This window comes from Lepisosteus oculatus, chromosome 8 (assembly GCF_040954835.1).
Source record: "Lepisosteus oculatus isolate fLepOcu1 chromosome 8, fLepOcu1.hap2, whole genome shotgun sequence".
NCBI classification, from domain to species: Eukaryota; Metazoa; Chordata; class Actinopteri; order Semionotiformes; family Lepisosteidae; genus Lepisosteus; species Lepisosteus oculatus.
The window spans coordinates 22,176,097-22,201,026 of NC_090703.1; the positions used below are offsets into that span (position 1 = coordinate 22,176,097).

Consider the following 24,930-nt stretch of genomic DNA (forward strand, 5'->3'; position numbering starts at 1 on the left):
ACAGACACACTGATCTAGCACAGAAATGCAGTCCAAAGCAAATACCATCTATCTTTAAACACTGATTCAACCATCATTACTGGAATCATGCTTATTTAAATACAAAATAATGTTTTTACCAACAGCATAAACTTCAGTAAGATCTTTTTTAACATTATTATCATCAAAACAGATGATAAAGAAACACAAGAGAGGAATATTTCACGCAGTGCAATTTAAAAAATAAACTAGATGTTAGATTAGGTTCTAGCTCGTAGATTACACAAAGTATACAGCTGGGTGTCAATATTAATATTTTAAAAGCTATTTTGTCTTCACAAGCATCATATTTTGACAAATAGTCATGGGAAACAGTCAATATATGTTGTGTTTTGCTCATTCTCTTTTGATTAATTTGTGAAGGTTGTCTACATGCTCATGTTAAACTAAATAATTTTTGACATATTTTAAGAGTATACAGTTACCCCAAGCACATACGTCAAATCCCCATGCAAATATATTTCAGATTGAGCTACACTGAAAGAAATAATAATGTTTATCCATAGCTCAGATTATCAAGTGATTGTGAAGGGCCTCTTTTATCATTTTAAATTATATTCCTTGCTTTTGGTCCTTTAATAATAGAAGTTGGTTCTAGTGGAGCTATCAAATGCTTCCTGTGAGGAATATCAAAATAATGCCCAATGAAATAATGTTATGTCCCACACACCCAACATCTGCATTTGCATAAGTATCAAAACATTAGAAAGGTGTTTCCTGTTTAAATTCTATGTAAAGCAAATTGTTTAATCATTTTTTCTTTGTAGGTTATTTTAAAAGCCACCTAGAATATATTTCTTTGGTTATAACGTCTAATGTTTAGCCTAGGCTATCACATAGACATCTTGCACATCTGGACTGTACATGGACACCCAGAGAGGAATGTACAAGTACCTCACTTTATGGAAAAAGGACCAAACATATTTCAGCATATGTACACCAGGTAATCCAAAATTGTTGTTTTTTAAATGTGATTTAACCTTCAGCAAAAATACATCAATTTTAAAACAAGGAATCACCTGCAAGGAAGAACAGAGAAGACAAAAGGTGTACATATATCACCACAGTGAATACAAAGTATCAAATGACTAGCAAGTAAGACAGAAGTGACAAAACGTTTTAGCGTATCTTGAGTCATGGATCTGTTTTGTCCTATTGGGAGAATGATGAACTGTGGAAAGCTGAAAGCAGTTTCCCATTGTCTTTTTACATTATGAAACATTTTGTGAGACCAAATATTTTAAGCACTGAACAGACTTTAAGTGCTTTAAGGAAAAAAAAATAGTCTGGTAAGCTGTTGGAGGAGTATCAACTTGTCTGCATTCCCTTTAGACTCAGTATTTTGTACAACCCAGAAAAGCATTAGTAACAAGGTTAATTTTACACTAGGCAACACATTTTTGTGGTATTAAGTAGTCTACTATATATACTGTATATAGTAAATGTCTGTAGTGATGTCTTAAAGAACTAAATTTTATAAATGTATTTGTAATTGATTGTTCTCGCTTGAAATTAGTTTAATTGGTTTATCTGCATTAGATTTTTGTAAATTCAGTAGAGACCATGCCCTGCCACATCAAAATGTGAAGTCTTTACAGATTTTATAGAGCTTCACCGGACACAACACCAAGAACAGAATATACAGCAGAAAACCAAACATGCATGTCTGAACAAAGAGCACAGGAGCCTATGAAAACTCTTGATAATTATGGATGTAGAAGTTGTGGGGATCAGTCAGAGTTCTGTGTGCTCATTTTAAAATCTTGTAAAATCTCTAATCACAGTCGCCATTCATCATCAGAAGGCTGCTTAACCTGATGAGGGCTACAGCCATTTGGGGTTTTATCCCAGACGTATAGGGCTGAGAGCACGGAATTCCTCTGCCCTTTGAATGGATGCCATATGATGGATGAAAGATTATGCATTTAGAATAAACCATCAAACTTATCCAGTATGTCTTCAGGGAAGTGGGAGGAAATGGAAGCACTAGGTGAAAACCCACATGAACACAGGGAGCACTCTATACAAGTTATCTCCATACAGAGAGAGGCACAAGGTCCAAATCAAACCCGGAACCTTGAATCTTGAAGAACTGTATAAATCAACAGCTCTAATCTCCTTTAACTCCTTCGCTGCACATTGTCTTATTGTCTTATAACAGTCTTAATATTTAGCAAAACTTCTTCAGCCAAAGTTTTTCAGTTCAAGCAAGCCACCCTGGAATTACCATTTTTCCAGGAAGAGAAGACCATACAGTGCCACAATATGGATCACAATAGCAAGACTTTAACAAAAGCAATGTTGAGATTGTGCCATGGGCAGCATTTTCTCCTGATCTCTGCTGAGTAGAACATCTGTCAAACCACCTCACCAATACCATTAACATAAGACAACCCCATCTGGCCAGCCTATGAAACTCAATAAGTCTGTGCATCAGTGTTCACAGGATTGTGTTAGTGCTAAGGACAAGTATGGCACTTTCCATTCTAAAAAATCCACCTTGATTCTCTACTCTGATTTTGTTTTAATATCTATGCTTAGGATATTTGATTAATTTTTTTAGATCTGGGTGTTGTGTTTTGTTTATTCATCATACAGACATATATAGACATAAGTGTAAATCGATGTGAAATGTTGGGTATGTGAAGCTTCTTTCTTTTACAGAGAGTGAATTGCCCCATTGCTGATTGCCCTGCCCTCGTGAAAAAAAAAACCTTTCTTTGAAGATCAAGATCTAAACGGACGTGCCAAGGTTGGGTGGAGAGCCCACCTGTCAGCCCACCATTGTGTCAGAATCTAAAGGTGAAGGAGAAGGCATGAGAAACAAAAGCAAACACGCAACAGCAGTTTAGAAAAATAAATCTGGTTCTTTGTATTTACAAAAAACACAAGATACATAATAATATATCTAATAATAAAGCTTTATCGTCAGTCAAGTACAGCTTTGATTTCAGAAAGGACCATTGTAGTTTCTTCCACTCAACAGTCTTCACAATTACACCACTCCTTTCAGACATAAATAGAACATGTTGCTTTTTTTACTTTTGATTAATTCTGTATATCCTGACATTTTTTATCAAGGTCAATTTTAAGTAGTTGTTTTAAAACAGTATGGATAACAGTTGCAGTAGAATGGCATTTTTAGTGGTGTTTATAATCAAACATGCATTATTCACTTTCAGGTACAGGTTTTGTCACACTTTTGAAGTGTTATTTATTATGTGACACCCATGTACACTTAAAATTGGGCCTTATTACCCTAAAGAGCTACTTTGTTTATCTATGATGCATTCAGATTTATTGTACAAAGTTTGAGTTTGCACAGCTAATCTTTAAAATTCATTATACACACATCATGAAAAAAAACATTTGGTCTGCCTCCATTTTAATGGAGAGAATTTCCATACTGTAGTTAAAACACATTTCATGTTACTTAACCCTAATTACACTTTTTGCTCAATGTACTCTCCTGTCTGTAATAAATAAAGGTGATCTGGCCAAAGTTACAAAAAATCTTATTTTGTTATTGATTGATGTTAACTGATAACCCACTTTGAAGAATCTTCTTTTAGACGTTCTTAAGATTATTTAGTGGGGAGAAAATCGCTTTCATATTCAAGGAGCATAAGATAAAAAAAACAATAATGATAATGTTAAAAAATAAGACCCTGAAATAGTTTGTATGCAAACTGAAATTACCATAATATATAAAAATGTTTTATTTATTTTAGGTTGCAGAATGCCATTTGACAAAATTGGCAGAAGTGCACATGAACAAGTAGAAAAAAAGGACTTGCATTTTCCTAGATATACTGAATGACTTAACAACTAGATTAGAAGGAAATTATGTCTTTGCCTTCAGCCCCATGGGCTGTGTTTTGTATAAATTAATGCTTTAAAACAGCAGGGTTGTTTGGCCACCTGGGTCATATCTTCTAGAGTTAGCATGTTCCATTAGGTGCTCAGTAATGGCCAGTGCTGGAATGCACAGGATGTTAAACTCCATGCTTCTCCTTCTTGTGGAAAGGAAGGGGAGGAATGGAGGAGCAGAAATCTTTTCTAAAAGAAAAAGATATTGGCCTTTGGCAGGTCCTTATGCAGCTGGATGGGGTATATGTAAGATATGAGAAGCTTCTGGAAGTTCCCCCAAAAAGTTCCATGGGGTGAGCAGTCGGAGAGCAGAGAAGGGAAGCACTGGGCTTGCAGTGTGCTCTTCTGTGCGCTCTCTGCACCCTGTGCGCTCCGAGCTCTGCCTTCGGGCCGGGCGTCGCGTTAGAGCACGGAGGCTGTGACCGGGTGGCTGCTCTCCCTGGCACTGGGCATGCTCTTGAAGGGAAGGGGTGCGGGGATGTCACAGTTGTGGGGAGAGAGGGCACTGCCACTGGGGTGCTGCCACGTGTGGCCTGTCACATAGCCCGACGTGGTGGCGCTGTACGCCATGTAAGGTGACACTTGGGTGGGTGGGTGGTAGGGAGCCATGCTGGGTGCTGAGACAAAGCTGTTCGCTGTGGGCAATCCATTCGGCGCCTGACAGAAAAGGAGAGAGAGAGAGGGCTTGTGAGACATGCAGACTGACTTCTGGCAGAGTGACAATGCATAAGAACTTAACATTGCCTGAAAAAAAAATATCTTGGGTGGCCTATGACTTAGCGAAGCTATTGAAGATAGTTTCTATTAGAGACACTCTTCAGTTTCTGGGGAATAGATACTCCAAGGGATGGATATTGCTTCTGTTTTGGCATAATGCCTGTACTTTAACTGTATTTTGTTTTCCATTGATCAAAGTATGGAGTCTTATTTTACTTTATGGAGCAAAACCAAATGCTTTGTGCCATATTATGCTAGGCCAGCACCCTTTCAGTAATATTAGAAGCATTTATACATATTTGACATAATATATGCTAATGTTTAACATATATAAGTCTGGTTTAGTTAAGCATTAATGACATAAAAGATAATTTGGCTGTTATAAGTATTATATTTTTAGAATGCAAGATTAATCAATAATTTGTCCTCCTTATTAGGAACTAACATGCAAAATCTAGTGTCATTTTGTCAATTTCCTCAGACATCTTTTGGTGATTGAACAGGATACCAACTGCCCTGTTCCATGGTGAGGCAGTATATTTAAGGCAGAAAAAAAATCCATAAACAAATTTTTATTAATCCATATTTGCATTGAATCTCTTCCACGTCGCCCCCTTCTACGTATGACAAATCAAAAATAATAAAAATTATTTAATTCAATTTTATTTCAAGTTCGTTTTAATTTTCTTTTCCATTCTAATTCGATGCTGTGAAAAGAGATTAGATGCATCCCCCAGTACTCCGCAGTACTTTGTTTTCTTATGAAGCATAACATAATTCAGAGCATCAGAAATATAATATCGATTTACAGATATGTACTGTTAGGATAACAATCGTAACCCATCCTACAGTATGCATTTTTTATTTTCACTTTGAGGGCGTTCAAATGTAGGAGAACAGGCTTTCAGAAAATAGTTTTATGAGTCTTAAGAAAAGCTTACGAATCGTTGAAGTTCTTCAAATTAAAACTACATTGCTGTTTTTTTAATACATTCTTTGAAATTTAGTGACGTAAATGTTACTTTGTTTCAGAAGTAACAATGCTGCATATATTAGTGTAATTTATGTTGGCAAATCTATGGTGTTGTTTATACTCGAAGAGCCGTTGTGTAAAATGTGGGCCTATTGATAAGCCCTCCTAAATTATCTATTTGTATTTCTCGATTGTTATAAATGTAATTGGACACTCCATAGGAAGCAGATAGGAAGTAGGCTTCTCTTGAATAAAGAGACACTTTATGGTCATTCATTTCACTTCATATGTTAACTTGACTATAATGTGTAGGTTGCTAAAACATGAAAGACCGACTGGGATTTTAATGTATCAGATAACCTGCTAAAGACACATACTGTACATAGGCTATACAAAGTCATCTTATTCTTCTGCTTTTTCTTCTTCTAAGACAATACCGGAAAGTATTAACTTTAGATGTAGGCGGTATTCAAATCATGTCGGAAATTGAATTAAATTAAATTAACTTAAATGAAAGAATCTTTGCTTGCTTGCGTGATAATTAGAAAATTATAACAGTATTACAATTGCCCCGAGCTTGAGCAAAAAAAAACACATCTTGTGTCTTACAGACTTTGGTGATATTTGCCTAGTCTTCCGCTTTTGTTGGACAGTAACACTGCTGCTTAGTGAAATTAAATTTTGACCTTAGCTGGCTAACAGCTCCCAGTTTCTGTTTTAGTCAGGCAGTTGTTCTTGACGAGACATTCTCGGCGTTCTGGGCCATCTTGACGGTTATTTTATTTTATATTTGCTATTAAGTAATCAAGCTGTTTTCACGGGAGTGGATTATATTAAAAAAGGGCAGTGTGTTGCGCAGACTATATATTTGTGACATCCGAAGTATGACTCCTTGTGTACACTTTAAAATTGTGCACTCTCACGGATGGTTTATCACCGGCTCCAGACTTTCAGCTATGACATGGAAGGTCAGACTTAATGTTTAGACCATTACCTCGTTATCTTCTGGGAAATATAGTCCATAAACCTATTTGTATCGTAAATAATGGTGAATGATGAGCTGAACAATAGTTGGTGTATTTTCCTAATGTAATATGTAAAGGCATTTAAATGTGTTTACGTATTATAATACGTTAAATATGTGGAATTGCTATATGATTTGCTATTGCCTCAAATTATGAACAAGGTGTTTTCAGTAATTTGTCATTCGCGGCTTTATTTTTCTGAAAGCCTGTTTTCGATGAGATTAAACCTTAAACCATTTTTCGTACAAAGGATGAAAAATAACTTACATCTAGATGTTTAGACATGGGCATTACAATTATTATCAGTACAACTGTTCGTAATGACTTGCAGTTGTTTATTCGAGACGGGTTTAACTGCACGCCATGTAGAAATTAGGCCTACTTCCCCTTCTGAGTTTGTGCCTTAATTTTAAATATTAAGATCACAGTTAAGAAAGTCTAGTTTACCTTATTCAGCAAATGACCATTCATTGATTTATAAAAAGCGCTCAGCATAGCTTCGGTAGTACTGGAGTCGCAACAGGAGGGGGTATACTGTCCACCCGAGAGCATCACCCAGTTTAATAGATTAATTTATCCACTAGCTTACTCCCTACTGGTATAACAATATCCAAACATTGCAAAAGCGCCCGTAAATGTATCTAAAATCTAATATGTTGTGTTAACTAATGGGCCGTGTATCATTATTACTGAGCTTGGTTTGAAGAGAAAGATTGACCTATTTCAGGCTGATTTATTTAGTCTATTCGTCATCCGAAGAAAAACGAACTTGTACCCTCTGAGCCGCCCCTAAAACGTTTTTTAAAAAGCTAGAGCGTTTTGGAATTTCATAAACATTTTACGTAATGGCAAGCAATATGCGTTTTAGTGTCGGCGTTTAGCTTTGAATCGGTGTACAGCGCTGGGTTTGTTCATCATGCTTTCAGCTTTTACAATATAGCTTACAGTACATGCTTCAGAAAAAAAATAACTAATGCTCCTGTCCATGTTGGATTTTCGTTCTTCAGAACCGGCTCAGGAAGCCTTCAACAAAAACAAAACAGCAAAATAATTAAAGCGTCTCCCAGCAACATAAGCAACTCACTGTGAACTCCAGGTAGGAAACTCATTAACAGCCATGATTTAATTGTGAATTCAGAATGGGACCCATAAATCACTGCAGCATATGGAGTCTCTTGGGATAAGTAATCTACATGTTGAATGAGAAACCAGCACCAGGCACGAATTGGAAAAGCATGTAATTGACAATTGAAGTAAAAGCCGACTTGCTTTATGTCTGCAGTATGAATTTTGGACTGCGCGATAGCTACTCGGTCCCTGGCACATACATTTATTTTCCAAAACAAATTTAATAGAAAATGCCATTAGAATGAAGCTGCTATCCTAAAAACCATCAACAGGGAAAAAAATGAAAACTCGTCACCGCCAAACCAGGCCCTATACATCAATTGGATTTTAGCTAAATTTAGCTGAAGCAGAGTGAATGTAGTTTTAATATGTTTAGTGTCTCCTTCATGTTATTTTTAAAGGTTAAAAAACGAAGATTTCGCAACGTCCTGCCAAAGGTCTACTAACGAGCAAAAGGTATAGATAAGTCTGGCCATCATGCATGTTATCAATCTCAGTTGCTGCCTATCGGAAGTTATGCCAGTTCAGTAAGAACTGTGACTCAGCTGTCAGTGTAACTGAGGTGTTGAAAGACACGTCCCGAGCTATGGTTTCAGTACTGCGATTTACGGTGGTTTATTGTTTTATTGTATTAGAAAATTAGCGTTATTATTATTTAAAACAATGTATAAACATTTGGCCGTGAAATTCAACTGCAGCACGTGAAGTAAATTGACCTTAATTGTAGGACTTTAAAGTGGCAGTGTTACACATTAAAACTTAAGTTAGTGCATGATTGTATCCTAATCTTTTAAGTAATGTGAGGGAGATAATAACGCTAATAACGCGAAAGTTAGATGAGAAGGAGTTAAAGCGTGGCTGTGGCTGAAATATGACAACACGGGAATTCTATATTGGTCTGTAAATAATAAATGACAACGTTTAATGAGATCTGCCATATTAAGCATTTGATCATTTATGATAGACGAACAAGTAACTAAACGGTAGGTAAGAAATAACAGAAATATTACAGCAACGCATTTATGGTTGTATTGTAGAAACTAACAGGAATCCGTACATTTACAGTAAGTATGGATCTCTGTCTCACAACACTGCAAAAAACGCTGTTTTGTGTGTTTTTGTTTCTTGCAATTTCTGTGCATAACACTGAATTAAGACAGGAACATAGAATAATACTTTACTACAAAAGTGAATCGGTTAAAAACAATGGAAAAGCGGAACAAAACTGAAAGGATAAAAAACCAATTGCGTTCGGTGTCAGGATGATTTCCTCCTAGTCTAAGTCTAGACTTCATGGTCCTCAGTAACACCTACGAAACACGTTGCTTCACCTTAAACTATTAACTCTCGAGATTACACAAACCCTGTTTCCTCGAACACCACATATTTGGGTAAACAATCCAATTATAGATGTCAGTACATGCGCTACGAAATATTTCTGACGCCTGATATCTATAAACCTTTATCAAATAAACTTTAATTACATTAAAGGCTGTACACAGTACAGAATGGACAACAAATAGACCAGTAGCAGATAATAAAAAGAACGTTATTTTGGGGTTATCCCGGTTATACCCTAAAATGAGCTATTTCTCATTCAGTCAATTGTAACTTTATATCAATAAGGTACATCAAAGACATGTACTAATTCTTGAACAGTAAAGGTTTATTATTGTATTAAAAAGACTTTTAAAAAGACATTTGTCTCGTATGAGTATTGTTGTGTAATACACACGAGTATTGTGTGTATTATTCTGTGATAGTTTTAATGTTGATATAGGCTAGACGACATACTACACGTCATATTTAAAAAATGTGTTATATGCAATTCTGTAGCTAAAACATTTCATTTTTGAAACACGCTTAGGTCGAAAGAATACCATATTGTGTTTTAGCTCATTAGTTTGCCCTTGTTTGAAAAGATTCTTATCTTATGAACGTCTTTGTAGAGACGCATTTGTCTAATACACAAAACAGGATTTAAACAAGTCCGTTAATTGGTTTACCATAATCATATCTAAATGTCAAGATACGTTCTATGTTTAAAAAATATATACGCATTTGTCTATTGCTTTCACAGTCCTAGTGTGCGTATATAAGATTTACGTTGTCTCATTTTGATAAAGACCGGGTATCAGATTAATGTATTTATATAAAAAATTTAGTGATTCTTAATTGGTATTATTGTGATTATTTATCAATTTATTTTTTTTAGAATCGTCTTCGAAACTATGACCTACTGTTTATTTTATTAGTTTAAAAGTTTAGGGTAGTACACATTTAACGAAATAAATGAAGATCTTATTAAAATGTTAGAAACATATAAACATGTAGGCTAAGGTAATTGATGTATGAATAAATCCGTTGATTGCTACTGTTACCTGTTTAAATAACATAAATTGCAGTGTAGATCTTTATTTAAGCAATATCCTTTAGGAAACTCATTTAAAGGGAAGCTTTAATTTCATCACTCCGAACTTAAAATGGCATCCGTCGTAAATACAGTAGTTTCTAGAGTAATTATGTGTGATTTTCAGTCGTCTATATTTTCTTTACTTGTTTTTTAATTATTTATGATAAACATTTTCTGTATTATACAAATAGTTTAATACCATAACTACCTTATATTAATGTAATTAAAATCGAATGTTACGTGATTTCGTGTTTCCAAACAAGGTTTTTTTTTATCCTCTTTTTTTCTCTTAGTGGGCTAAGGTGTGCGTTTCTGTGATAATTGGAGTATTGCCCACACTGTTATTTTATTTTTATTTTCTAATCTAATAGCCCACAAACAAAATGCATGGATCTCGGTATCTCGAACTGCTGTTAGGCTATTAACGCATACACGTCGACAATACAGTTTGTCGCAGACAATTGTTGCTGCGATCTCGTTGCGTTTCACGTGGATTCAGAAATTCACCTTCTTATTGATTGACTACACACGGCGGCACTATTAAGGCAGTTAGAGACAGTTCCTCTTGAGTTGCTGTGAATCGTCAGAACAGGTTAGAGGCCTCACTACACCACCTCACTACACTCGAAAACCGCTCCACTGCTTTTACACTTACCTGTTGGCTACACTCGTTTTTTAGTGGGTATTTCCCGTCCTATACTGAGGGGAAAAAAACATTTCGACTAATCATGACTCCTCTGTGACAGCTTATTAGCTGTCATGTTCCATACAGTAAATGTTCAGTAATCCTTAACGGAGTGAGTGAGTCATTTTGTGATCACAATGAATAGTTTAAGATATATAAATAAACTATTAATTATTCGAGTCTAATCACTATCTCATTCGTAACTTTATTTTTTGTGTTACTTACTAACTTTTTTTGTGAGCAAAAAATAAACACCAAGATAACAAAACTTATCTTCGAGGCCTACACACATACAAACTGACACAAACGTACTCACGTAATGAACATTCACATTATAGATAAGATTACCATACAACCACACAAGTGCTACTTTAAATTGAGCATTAGCTGAAAACATTTTAACAGACTATCAAGAAAAACTTAAGTTTCATCAGTTTCACGCACACATTTGAAGTTTTGGTCTGAAGTGAATCTGCAATTCCGAGTTCTGGAGCTACTTCACTAGACGATAAATACAGAGTAATTTATATATAAATGGAGTAGTTGTGGGCTTTTACCTGTGTGTATTTTGCTTCTTGTTCTAAGTGAGCTTTATCCAGGCCATTGAGTACAGGCGAGGTTGGCGGCTGAAAATTAGTCCTGTTTAGTGTGTTCCAATCTTCTACTTTGGCACTGGGATAGGAGGAACTGTCACTAACTGAAGGCAAAGCACACGGAGAGACATAGGAGAGGGTATCAGTAAAATACCAGAACTGAGGAGATTTGCACATCAAATCTGAACACAGCAAATTTAGGGATTAGTAGTATGATTCTTAGTCCATTTATGTCTATTTTCTAAAAAGGACACTTTTTTAAGTTTTAATTTCCATGTGTAACAATTAAACAAATGTACAAAAACAGACGCGTACCTTTGACAATTTAATTTAAAATGATCGCTCAGAATGAGAATTCAACAGGAGAGGTCCTGCAGATATATATATATATATTCCTAATGCCATAGCTTTACGAAAAATTGATATCCGCTTGACTCGTCTATTTGAACAAACAGATAAACTGTTTCTATTTTAGACTAGCTTGAATTACGAAAATATACAAAATTATTTTTTTACGGAGATAACAGAAATGGGAGTGATTCGAGATTTTATTGATACAAATTTCGAACATGAACTGCTAGAATTAAAACGGTTAAAATAAAAATAAACACTTAACATGCTTTAAAACAACAGGTCAAAAGGATATGGTCATGCAGTGAACATCTTCATTCCATTAAATTATAGTAGCCTGCGTGTATACAGTAAAATATTTCTTAGAACTCTAATTAACTTTGTAAAAATGGAAGCACCTGGAGTTTCATGTATCCCTGCTTGAAACTGGAAAATATTGTTTAAATATGAATTTACAGAGCAAGGTAGTCTCAACATATGTACACACAAATTAGTCTATGTGTAAAAAAAAACAAAATTCCTCGTTCATTCTAAAAAGGTCGCCTAGATAAGGCCTACATTAGCTTTCCTTCAAAAAAAGACTACTACTAAGTTAGGCTTATTTTGTATGTCCGCTTAGATTAGTATAAATGAGGAATTTAAAACTGATACAAAGCAGTAGACGTTTGTAGCAGTAATGCATTTTGAAGCTATAAATTATGTAGGCGTGTTATTAAAAAGTGTTAAAAAGCCCATTACAGCACTGAAGCTTGACATTTTGGATCAACGAATGTAATGCCCAATTTTATAGAGAAATTGATATATAAGAAATCTCTAAATTCAAAATTCTCGTTATTATTTAGATTGAAATTTTATTAGAAAATCAAAACATATCTATCGTAGAACTTTCACGGAAGTGCTAAAAATGTTTCGCTTTGTTGAAGGTAGAGTACAGTTTATTTCGGCTTTCAAAATCTGCCACAAACATCTGCAAATCATTTGGAAATGCAAGAGTTGTTTGTAAAAACACCCTTTGAGAATGTATTTTTCCGTATATCTTGTTCAGTTCGAATCTGCGTCGCTTTTAAATAATTTAGTACAGCTATGCCTAGGCTAGAAAGTCTGAAGTCGAGGTCTCATATTACTTTAAAAAATGGGGCAGCTATCAGCACTATGTAGTCAATGTTTTCTGACAACATACAGCATTTAAGACAGACGTATTACCAATCAATAGGTATACATGACACAACTTAAAGAATACGTGAAATACACATCATAGGCAAGTCAGCTTTATCAAATCTCCCTGAATTTAATTTTGGTTCGTCTGTAAAAACAAAGTTGTCGTGGCGTTTATGTTTTGCTGCTTCTGTAAATGTCTTCTGCCTCAACAAAAAATTGTCCATCTGCTACTATGGCGTTTTATTTTATTTAGGTTATTTTTAAAATTATGGAATATGGCTGTGACAATAAGCGCGTGCCAAAGTCTAAAATACTTTCATTCCTAATTCCAAACAAATGTGCTCCCTTTTTATGAGCAAGAAAATGGAAAAGGGAAGCACAGGCAGCTACACACACATCGATGAATGCGTGAGAAATCTAGTAAACACATAATACACCGAAAATAATTGTTATAACTGAACAGGCACGCGTTCCGGACGGTAAAAATGGAAGGCAAAGTTTACTTGTATCTCAGCTACAGCTACAAGCGATATTTGAACACCCTATTCCAATGTTAAGAGAATCTACTCTATGCGCCTATCCTTCCTTGTACCGGTACTAATATTCTACATCCGCTCCTTAATTATAACGTCAAGCCCTAAACCATCTGTTTTAATGTAACTGCTTGAACTATAGTTATGTTACTTGAGCGCTTAGCTTTGAAATAACACGCAGCGTAAAAACTATTAATTTCCACAATTTGTTCCATTCAGGATCCCGTAACATCACAACAGCACCAGTACTTGTAAAAGTGCAAGGTATAGCCGTGTATTTTATGTAGCATAATTTTCTAGCTGCTACAGAAGCTGCTAAGGATAATTATTAGTTCGTTTACGACAAATTCTGAATTAATTTAGAAGCTGTCGTGTATCTGAAATAGAAACCCAAAACAGAAGACTAAAACTTGGACTACACATTTCACTGATACGAGATAAGAAGAATCAAGGCTGTCTTGTATTGTGATAGTACTTAGCATGCAGTTTATGCTAGACCACACAATGAATGGCTTACTTTGTTGCTCTGTGATTGATCTGATGCCCAGAATATCGGTGACGGAATGCGAGGAGGGCCATATCCTGTGCATAGCCATGTGTCCGGGGATGGCTGGAACTCCGGGCGGAGTAGGCACTTTAGCCCCGGTTGCAGCAATTGGAGTAGGGTACGAGTAGATGTGGTTATAGGGCAGAGTCGGCTGTGGAGGAGGGTGCGGCGCCTGCTTAGTGGACTCGTACTGGTTCTGTTGAGACAGATTCCCAATCTTGTTGCGGAGGATCCGGCTGATCGAGCTAACAGAAGGGAGATTGAATTTGTCACACACCCCATCTGCCAGAAGTCTGTCTCGAATTTCCCATGCGAAAATACCAGGGTCCCTTTGCTTGTAGGTCCTTATGTGTTTGACCACAGTAGGGGTAGTGACGCGCGGCTTACTTCCTCCGATGGCTCCCGGTAATATGGAGCCAGTTTCGTTGTATCGGGCCAGAATCTTGCTGACACAACCGTGAGAAACCCGGAGCTGTCTACTGATGTCACAAGGCCTGATACCCAGCTGTGCAAGTTCCACGATTCTCAAGCGGATGGCATTAGGCAGTGGTCTGCCATTGACAAAAACGCCTCCTAACTGATTTACCTCCCCAAAGGCAGGTTCTGGATTGTGGGAGAGAGACAAAAAAAAGAGAAAACCACATTTAGAATCAACAAATCAACCGTTACTAGGTATACTGAAAACAACGATTTAAATTTGTGAAGATACTGCACTTAAAGAAATTTTATTTTTCGGTTCGGAAACATTTAATTCCACAACTAGCATCACAACGTGTTATTAGTTTAAAGTGAAAATGTAGCAAGCGTCTTCAAAGCAGATGATTGCATTGAATGTTCAGTGATATATGATATAATTCTATGAAAAAAAATGATGAAAACAACAACGACAAAGGAAAAAAGCAAAGTTGCAGTGTCCATACTGCGAAAGCAAACATGTATAGGAGAAAATGGACAGTGATATCACAGAACAAAATTGTGGACGTTTTTATCTGTCGTACGGGAATACAAAACTACAAAATAATATTTCAAATACAGTTCCTCTATATTATGTTAACGTTCATGAAAGGCATTTCGGTCTTGGTGTTGACGACCCTTGGCGCACGGTTCACGAGATTTTGTAAATGCCCCTGGTTCGAAGCAAGCTGGAATCCGTCTTTGATCCCAATTGACAGCTAAGCTTTCCCGGTGAATTTACTTACCCATTGCGTTTCGTCCACCAATAACTACAGAGTTCTGTAAATTACGCTTTTCAATGGGACAGGGGGCCAGGAATCCTTTTCTCCTGGACGCTGGTGATAAGAGAGCAAAGTCGCTTTTCCACTGGAAGAGCAATAAAGATTGTAGCATGAGAGGTAAAATCGGAATCTGTTTCCTGACGAGAGAGGCGACTGGCTTACATTTCAATCTAATACAAAGATGGGCCGGACTTTTAAAACTTTTTTTCCCTGGCATTGCTAGACAGCCAATAAAAGCTGGAGTCTGACACCAATCGAGTTACTATTGGCCAGGGAAGTTGACATGACACGCAGCTCTGTGGCAAGAGTTCCTCGATCTTTTTCGACCTGGCAGGCCAGATCTCCCACCTCTATTCAAATCCATATTTTACAACGTAGGGATGGTAAGTTTACTCAAACAACGAAACGCGTTATAATGTTGTTTTAAACTGTCATTCCATGTTGGCTAAACAAATCGTAAAAATACTGGATCATGGAGATACGTAAGCCATCGGCGACGTAGTATTTCATTTACGCAGAAGTCAGAGAAAGTTTATTTTGAACGAAACATTCTAAAGAAATGTCATACATTTTTATTGAGAAAAATCAAAACAATTAAATATTTCCTGATGTGGTATTGACTCAGTTCTTTTATACGACAGTGAGCCTGTATTATGGAGTTGTCTACATGTATTTTGAAGTAGATCTTATTATTTTTGAAAGATGGTAACTGTGCTTTCGGTGCTACACTAGGCACCCATCAGACTCCAGTGTTTGCAGTCATAAAATAAAATGTAAACTAAGCTGAGTTAGGTGAATTCAAAGATGCAGGCAACCGAAAAGATTTATTGCCAAATAATGTACAATCGGATCGTTTGAAAAATTAGCGCTGCATATTTTTTCTTGTTTGTTTAATTATTTTGTTTTATATTTTAAATTTAACAAAAAGTGGGCATTAGTCTAATGTTTCAGTTAGTACTGAATATTAACATTACTAGAAAACAGCTTGTACTTCCTATGAAAAGGAATAAAAACAGATTTTGCATGAATACTTTTAAAATATAATTTCCATTATGTAAACACCTCAAGAGATGCAATAAAGATTTGGCTTTCGTCTTATTTGTTTTCTTGTTCAGATTCGTAGTGCTTGTGTGAAATACAGAAATATAGAATAGCAATATTTTAAATAGTGCAGTAATTCGGAAACTTATTTGTGCTGGTATATGCATCTGATGAATACAGTTTCATATTGTGAGCAATACAATTCCATGTCAAGATGCCTGTTTAACTCTTGATAGTGTTTTTTTTTGTTTATATTCGTTTTTTGTTTTCTCAATAGTCATCGATTACTAAGCTGCATATTCGTTCCTGATCCAGACTGAAACGTTTACTATCTGGCCTCCAGGTAACGAAATATTTTCTCATTTGAATTAAAATATAGGACTTTTAAGTTACAAAAGTGAGTTCACGTGGTACAGTACAGAGGGTCAAAAGGAGGCATTTTGGGGATCCAAAACAAATGTGGTAGAAATGTGTGCAACATTTTCTAGATAATTGTGGTCTATTTAAATCGTGCATGTAAGATATATTTCTGTGCGTTTATGCATTACTTGACCGAACTAAACACTCTGTCAATTGTAAAACTACCTTTGTATATTGTGTCTCTGCCACTGAGCGTGGAGGTTAGAAAGAATTGGAGCTTGGAGCAATGAGGTGAAAGATTCCAAAATGCATCTTGTAGGGGCTTTCTATCTATTTTCGATAAACCTTGGTTTGAACAGTGTAAAAGCCTCAATTAATGGAGTGTCTCGAACTGGTTCGACTCCTGTGCACACTACGAACCAATACTCAGCTTCGTCGAATTTTTAATTTCGGAATTTTAACTGCCTTCAGTCCTTTTACGCACCATCGATTGCTGTTTATATGAATAAACGTACGCCTGGATATAAATATACATTTGCGCTTGCTTCATGGATTCATGTAACAAATTTCTTTGTTATTTCTTGAATATATAATGTTTCTTTCATTTTCTAGGTCTGGATACAGAAGATGTTTATATTTCTCCGATCTTATCTGTTTAGCAGTTTCAATATATTGGCCTATTATATACATTATATTCTAAGTTATAATACACACACATATATATATATGACGTTTAGTTCTATATTATATATTTCTGAGTAGCTAGCTTTCATTTCTAAGCAATGTCTTGCAGTGACTTCCGAGTTTTTATTTTTACAATTATAGATGTGTCTTTTCACCCAAAGCCTTTCACCTCTTATGTTTTGATTCTAGTGATTCCCTAACCTGATCTCTTGACATGACTGCAGTCCTGATTTCTGTTCCTCTGTTATCCCTCTCGCTTTCTTTCTCAATGTGTGTTCCTGATGTATCCTTGTCGGAAGAGCTCGTTTTCTGTGTCTGGGTCTCCAGTGGCTCAAGGATAATGTTTGTCAGGAGTGAACGTGCTCAACTTGTTTCCATTGAGGTGCTTAGTGTGGGCTGGAATAACAAAGGTCACATCCACTGTCAGCCAGAGGAGAGTAGGGGTCTCAGCCGAACGATTCCGGACACTCAGGGTTTGATATCAAGGATGACTTATTTGACATTATTTAATTCATGTCTTCCTGGTGGTCGCGGTTGTGAGCAATTAATTCGTCCACGCTTTTGGACTGACCGTATATTTCGTCTTCTGGCGACGGGAGGCTGGGGAGACAGGTTTGCTGATTTATGAAAAAAACTACATGCACTGTCCTGGGGTACTTTGAATCGACTATAATTCTAATAGGTCAAATTCTACTTTCACTTTTCTCCATTTTTTTTCTTCTAAGAGATGTTTTCAAGGAAGAGTATAAATCTGGGAGAGTAATTGAGCATCACAAAACAAGGGAACCCCTATATAAATTAAGAATGGGGGGTAGGCAGGAGATACCAACTTAACCACAGAGCAATTAACATTTTCCCAAACTGGTTCGGCTAAAATTAGGTTTTTGTTACAAAACGTTACGTATTCTGTAGGTACGTTGTTAAATAAATGTCAGTTAACTTCAAATATACGAAAAAATAAAATAGAATATAAAACAATTATTAAGCATGATTTAAATAATTGAAAATCTCCAGCATTGCGTGTATTTCAGCTGGGATCAAAACATCTAGTGTCTCTGGCCATATTTAATATCATGAATAAGACAATAAAGCTGTCTTGTTGGTTACATACAAGCAATGCATGAAACATAGATTCCGTGAATGTCATAAAACGCGTTTTCGCACGTCATTTTGTTTTTACGTCTGTGGGTTATATACTTAAGATCGCTTTCCTTCCATGCCAAGATTAAAATGAGAAATACATTGAAAACCTTTTTTTAAAAATGCAAGAAAACAGCACGTTAGCGATATATACAATTTACAGCATATTTATTTAGTAATGAGAAAGAAGCATGCATTCCTTAAGTATCAAGAGTATTAGATAATAACAAGATGTTTCTCAATCTGTGCGTGAGGTGTTCTGATAGAAGTGGAAAAGTTTTGCTTTTCTTATGTTTTGTATTTATTTCTAAAATGAAGCGATTTAATGCACCATTTCTACTTTTGTGACTTATTTTATTGAATCTATTCCCTTTTTAATTATTACATAAAGTATTTACTTAGTAAACTTAATTACGGGAAAGCATCTAGAAATATTTAATTCGAATCGTATTAATTAGTCTCGCTCACAGCGGGATTTAAAAAATGTTAAAATGTTTTGGTGATGATGATGATGGTCTTGTCATGTACTTCTTAGGTAGATGTAGTTAATTCTATACAATATTAACGGTTGATCGTCTGGACAGAAATTATCGCAGGACCATTGTCAGCCGAGTACAGATTCCTGGGCAAGTCTTGCTTGCTGTGAAACTCCACCGTCCTTGTCTTTCAGCAACAGAAGCGGACTCGTGAAAGAAACAGCTGTGTGAACTGCCGGGAATCAACAACCAAAACATTTACCTTGGGCGGGATCTTATTCGAGAGGAGTCGAAAGACAGCAGTACACAGACACCTCTACTGGTGTAGCTGGAAAGAAGAGAGAGGTGCGTTTCATTCATTTTACAGTGAACAGATGCAAGAAAGTGTCATTCTAGGTGCAAAAGTTGCATGTCTGGGATATATCGCAGAAGCCAAATGATCCCAAGTTTATAAATACAGCCGGGTAAACTGGTGTCTTAATCACATTTAAACTTGCTAAATGAGATCTCTTAAGCAGCGGTGTCCTCTGTACAAATTGACATTGCTTTTCAGCCACGTTAAATGAGCGGCATTTTCAGCATTGAAGTAGATTTAGGGGGGTTTACACTTGTCATCTCAATGCAAATGAACTAACTTATACTTGTCTTTCTTGTTTTTATTTACAAGGATGGTACCGATTCGCAGCTATCAATTTCAAATGAAGGCCGTTTAAGAAAGCTAAGGAATCTGACTGCAAAATGATTTATTATCGAATTATTCAGCCTACAAGTCTGCTGAACACAATAACAAATTATGTAGAATGGAATGTATATGGAATCTTAACGCTGCCCAAGCCCAAGAAAATATATATTAGTTATATTTAGTCTTTATATGCCTATCATTATTCTTCAGCAACACATCCCTTTTTTCTATGACACCATAATTCGACTTAAATAGAAATAATATTTTACCACAGGATGAGTGACTGTAATCAATATTATTTGTATTATTTTATTATGTCAAGTCTTAAATTAATACTGTAAGTCACCACACGGGAAATATTTTTATAAAAACTTCCGTGATTATATTCCACTCTTAAAATATTTGATAAATACTGAGAAGTCGCGAGCTAGCCAGAGGGTGTTACTCTGTTTAACCACAAGAAATTAATCGCTCTTGGCTTCCCTTGAGACAACAAGAGATTACAACAAATTCTGAAAGAGCACAGTTGTCTTTTTAAGAGGGAAAGAAGAAGAAATCATTTTAGAAACAGCATTTCGACTTCACAAAGAATTCAATAAGAGCTAAAACCCTCATCGTTATATAAATATAGTATAGGCACTTCAAGTAAAAGCAAAGTCACACTTCGTTCAGGCACGAGGTATCTATATATTTCAGCTGGTGAAAATGTATTGTCGTTTCATCTGCAAATCGCCTTGAAAAACATAAGACCACGAATAAAAATGGAGTGTCATCTATGACACAATTAAAAAAAAATTAGGTCGATAGAAAATACATCAGTGTAGTTTCAAAAAAATGTCCGATCGGTTTCATCAAGCTGCCAAAAGACACTTTAAAAAGGCAATTTAAAAACACAGCATAGCTATAAAATATATTTTAATTGAAGGCAGGATTCGCCTTGTTCCTTGTGACCTTATTTGTGAACTTCTGAAGGATTTTCACCGCCTACAATAAAAAATGAATGCTATCTCAGCACGCAGAAGTCTTACTGTCCTGTTTCTTATAACAGAAGTGTTCACTGCATGAATAGACAATTGCCTTAGAAAAACAACTACCTTAAACAAAATGGATGGTTTCCAATGCGAATTACAAAATGCATTTTGAACGACAAAATGCATTTCCCTCTCTAACATTTCACGATAGGCGTTTTATTTTTATTTAAAAAAAAAAACATGTTCGGTTTAATCTGAAGCCACAGTTTTGTGGTTTGTGGCAAATAGCTTGGAATTGATAGGTCACTTGCAAACGGTGAATTGCGCTTTTATACAATGAATATATCATTGTAGACTAGTCTGATGTTACATAAGATTATAAAAGCGTTTGCATATGAAAAGTCCCTGCTCTTTTCTCTTTGCAATGAAAATAATATTATAGATTATAAGGATGATTTGAGCACATTGGAGGTTCATATTTTCACCGTAAACTGAAAGACACACACATGCGTAAGGCCGACGTAACGTAACATCGTATCCACACCACTAAACTCTTTCTTTCTTCCAGTCTGCCTCTTTAAAATACATGTAATAACATTAAATAGACATACGAAATGTCAGCTGTATATACCAGTAGCATTTGAATAATAAAATATTTATAAAATAATTTAATTAATAAAGTTACGATCAGATGTAATATTAAAAAGGGAAATGTTTACATTCATAAAGACATTTATATATTTTTTATAAATGTCATTTTTGTATTCTTTTCTACCGTAGAGAGGTAATTTCTTAACTAAATGGCGACCTCGTCATAACATGAAGGTACTGCAGCCTGTAAACTGTTCGTTCATACATTTGAACTGTACTATAGTACATCTACGTAGGTATACATTTTACGTCGCCTTACAATTACATTCAACGATAGGCTTATGCAAATATATGACCAAAGCACTGTCTTCATCTAAAATGCATCAATACATTTGTATCTTGTAAATTCACAGTAAATTGACCTTCGTGTTATTCTGAATGTTATTTTAGCTGTATTAGACTATTTACAACAATAACTATCAAAATCAAATAAAGAAAAAAGCGATATAAATGACAGAGAGAATCAGCAGTAGTCGCGCAAGGCCAGTTAGACAGGTTTCATTCCCGTGCCTCTTAGAAGTCATGCTGATTATTAATCCTTACGGGTAAATATATCGGAATAAATGCCAACTGACCAAAGATAGTATTAATGGTTTTGTTACCCACGAGGGAGCCGTGCTATGTGAGATTCTGGCAGTGATTAAATTTTCCAGATAAAAAAGTGAATTTTGCTGTCCGACCGCCTGTTTAAATATTGAAGAATGTCAGATTCTTGTAAGTGGGTGCTTAAATGTACACTATACATTAGTAAAATAAAGATAAGTGTTTCTTTATACTTCCCAAAGTTCAATTATTCAGCTGTTTCTTGTGTATGCGTGTGTTTATACTCTGTTTTAGTCATTTTAGTCATTTTATTTTATTGAACAAGTTTGACTATTTGTATATTACAATTGTATTAGTAAGGTTTTCAGCTATATGGGTTTTCCTGTTTTTTTCATGGAATGTGTATTATTACGGTAACCAGTTTATTCGAAGCTTAGCCTTTCCAAGACAAGTTAATACATAGTATTTTGAATTTAATTGAATTTTCATTTGCTGAGTCTGCTGGAAATGATATAAAACGTAAATACTGTTTAGAAATATTTCGCATTTCGATTTTTAGTGAAAGGAAATAAAATTGTCATACGTTCACTTAAAATGTGTCCCGTCGTCGTTCGCAACAAAAATAAAGATAGTCGAAGTACAGTAGCTGAATATTCCAAAGCAATTCTTCTTAAATTAATTTATGTCAAGGCTGTCGTGCTAATTAGCTAAACAAATAGTATAGTTAGTAACTATACTAATTGGTACTAGAACAATCGTTTTTGTTTCTCCTGGGGAATGTTTATTTTTATTTTATAAAACCATTTCTAAGAACACAAAGTAATATATTTTACAGTTTTTGTTTTCTGGTCTGAAATTTGTTTTTGATACGTAATAAGTTTACAGACTACGTTATGATTTTTTTTAGAAAACATACACATTTACCTTTTAGCTCGAAAGTCACAAACACAAATTAAAGCTTTATACATATCCACCTAACATAAATACAGAGCAGTATAACATCATAATTAGGCTGAGTATTTGTATTGTTGGAAGTTAACTGAAAACTGTACGCAGTCTCAGAAAAGAAGATTAATCTTGTGGCCAGGTGCTTTAATATTTCATCTTCTGTAATTCAGATAATTTCGTCACATTAGGATATGCATAATGCAAAACTAAACTCGTACATTAGGTGGAAATACCGCTTTTGAGCAATTATCATTGTAAACGTACTTGGAATCATTAGTTGAAATAGTGGGCCTCTACAATTTATTGAGATGAAAATCGGTTCAATAATCTCAGTCGGTAAAGCGTGTGGTATTTACCTATTATCACGGAGTAGTTTAAATCGGTGTGTTTCACCTTAAAAGAACACAGATTAAAACGCAGGACAATTCCTTGATCTGTTTCTAGAATTTTGGAGGTTAGTAGTTTGATTCGAGGGTCTGATCTTGAAAGAAGCCAGAGTACAGGCTTCAACAATGTGGCTTGGTGGCTTGTTCCAGACTCCCACAACCCTTTGGGTAAAGAAGTGCCTCCCCGTTCTCGATTTTCTACGCACTTCCACATTGTTTCTAAATAATGTTTCCCTCAAAGACTCGACTTAATGGGTTAAAACAACCTCCTTTTCATTGCTAAACATGGTGTTTGGCACACACGGTCTTACACGCACCACATAAATGCCACATATCAAACGTCGTTGGCGGAATTTGCTTTCGAATTTTGTTTTGCTGGTTGTCCTAACTCTTCTAAAAAAAATGAAATGCGCGAGTGTACGCTTAGCCTTCCTCGTTCCTGTATTCGGTGACTAAACAACTTAATCAGTGCAAGCGCTCCCTTTGTCTGCCTCCTTTATTTCAGAATTTGTCTGGAGAAGTATTTGTAATACAAAATTGTGTAAAGCGTCACAAAGCAATAACAACCTAATTGTATTACTATTTCTGTTTTGTGCAGCAAGTGTTCAGCCGAAAAATAAATAAAGACATGTCTGGTGAACTAATGACTGCTTTCTGTTTTATTACGAATTTTACAACGTTAGAGCCGCCATAACTTTCCAACGATCATCAATAAAATTTTACTACGAGAAGGACGCCATGGGTCTGAAGGCCTTTTGCACATATTAAAGAGTTACTGCTTTTGTATGTTAACCCATCAGGCCAGTGGTACCTTTTCCATTAGTCAACGTCTGTACTGCTGACCGAGGTAGGATATCCCTTCAAAAGTAATAACGGAAAAATATCTGCAGTTGGACAACCAGACAGTTGGGGAGAATAAGTCAAGACGCAGAACACTAAAGGTATGTTTTATCCCATCTTCATCCCATTGCCAATGACTGTCAAGCCTGTCATCCATCATCGTCCGCGTTGTTTTTGTTAGGTTTGAATATTGTTAATGAGGTTTATCTTTAACTAAAATACCTATGGCACATCTCTCTGACAAGCGTCTAACTGCTAAGACGACATATAGAAATATACATATATAGGTTTGCTGTGATTTACCACGAAACGTGCTACACGTTTAACTTATTATAAGGCAATTGAAAAACAGTTTTATCGAGAATCATTTATCGTGCTATTGTTCAGATTTTTGTCAGATGTCAAATTTCCAGAATAAAATAAAACCACCTTTATGCGAATTTAGAAGTAAAATTAAAATTCGCACATATATAAAAATAGAACAGAAACATAATAAAGTCGTTTAATTAACAAAGTTCTCTTGAGAAGACAAAATGTGTTATTAACGATGTTGTGGTTCTGTTCGAATAACGTTCCATTGGAAGATTATACAGTATACAGTCTGGACACTAAGCTGATATAAACACATTTTCTATACTAAAATGTTACAAATTCAACAATAATTGGAAATAAACTTACTAACACGAGATTTCTTAACAAGACTGTTAACATACGGCTTAGGTTAGCGTTGATATGATTGTATAATGGATATTTGAGTTCACGTGATATATTCCGTCATTTTCTGATTTTCGAAACTGTTTTTTGTGTCAATTTAGTTGTTTAGTTCCATTTAATCTAACGGTGTGTCTATTTTTTATTATTTCAACGAAATCTTCAAAATGGTTATTTTACCTGTTTTCCAATCTTTCTAAATTCAACACTAAAAACCAATTCCACCGAAC

General features: G+C 35.5%; 1 protein-coding gene and 1 long non-coding RNA gene across 4 annotated transcripts; one reads left to right on the forward strand and one right to left on the reverse strand.

Annotated features, from left to right (window-relative positions):
• Positions 1 to 2,886: 2,886 nt before the first annotated feature.
• Positions 2,887 to 15,416, reverse strand: pax9 (paired box 9). 2 transcript variants are annotated; one of them, XM_006632698.3, is made up of 4 exons: positions 15,232 to 15,416; positions 14,003 to 14,635; positions 11,408 to 11,547; positions 2,887 to 4,566 (listed from the first exon to the last, which is right to left on the reverse strand). In XM_006632698.3, exons 1-4 carry the CDS (start codon positions 15,377 to 15,379, stop codon positions 4,312 to 4,314), a joined length of 1,176 nt encoding a protein of 391 aa, XP_006632761.2. In that variant the 5' UTR covers positions 15,380 to 15,416; the 3' UTR covers positions 2,887 to 4,311. The 2 variants fall into 2 exon arrangements, with proteins under 2 accessions (XP_006632761.2, XP_015206650.1); XM_015351164.2 differs by lacking the exon at positions 11,408 to 11,547.
• A 128-nt stretch (positions 15,417 to 15,544) lies between these two features.
• Positions 15,545 to 23,793, forward strand: LOC107077842 (uncharacterized). Of its 2 annotated transcripts, none has more exons than XR_001478824.2 (4): positions 15,545 to 15,650; positions 16,586 to 16,651; positions 19,163 to 19,313; positions 19,636 to 23,793. It is a non-coding gene; the product is annotated as an uncharacterized lncRNA (long non-coding RNA). The 2 variants fall into 2 exon arrangements; XR_011190244.1 differs by lacking the exon at positions 15,545 to 15,650 and adding an exon at positions 15,703 to 15,749.
• Positions 23,794 to 24,930: the final 1,137 nt, after the last annotated feature.

Bases quoted from the DNA above. Each gene is read 5' to 3' on its own strand.
- pax9 (XM_006632698.3), bottom strand. From the start codon at position 15,379: ATGCTACAATCTTTATTGCTCTTCCAGTGGAAAAGCGACTTTGCTCTC. The intron at 14,636-15,231 runs GTAAGTAAATTC...CCCACAATCCAG, and splicing joins TGGTGGACGAAACGCAATGG to AACCTGCCTTTGGGGAGGTA. The intron at 11,548-14,002 runs GTAAGCCATTCA...CTTTGCCTTCAG, and splicing joins ATCAATCACAGAGCAACAAA to TTAGTGACAGTTCCTCCTAT.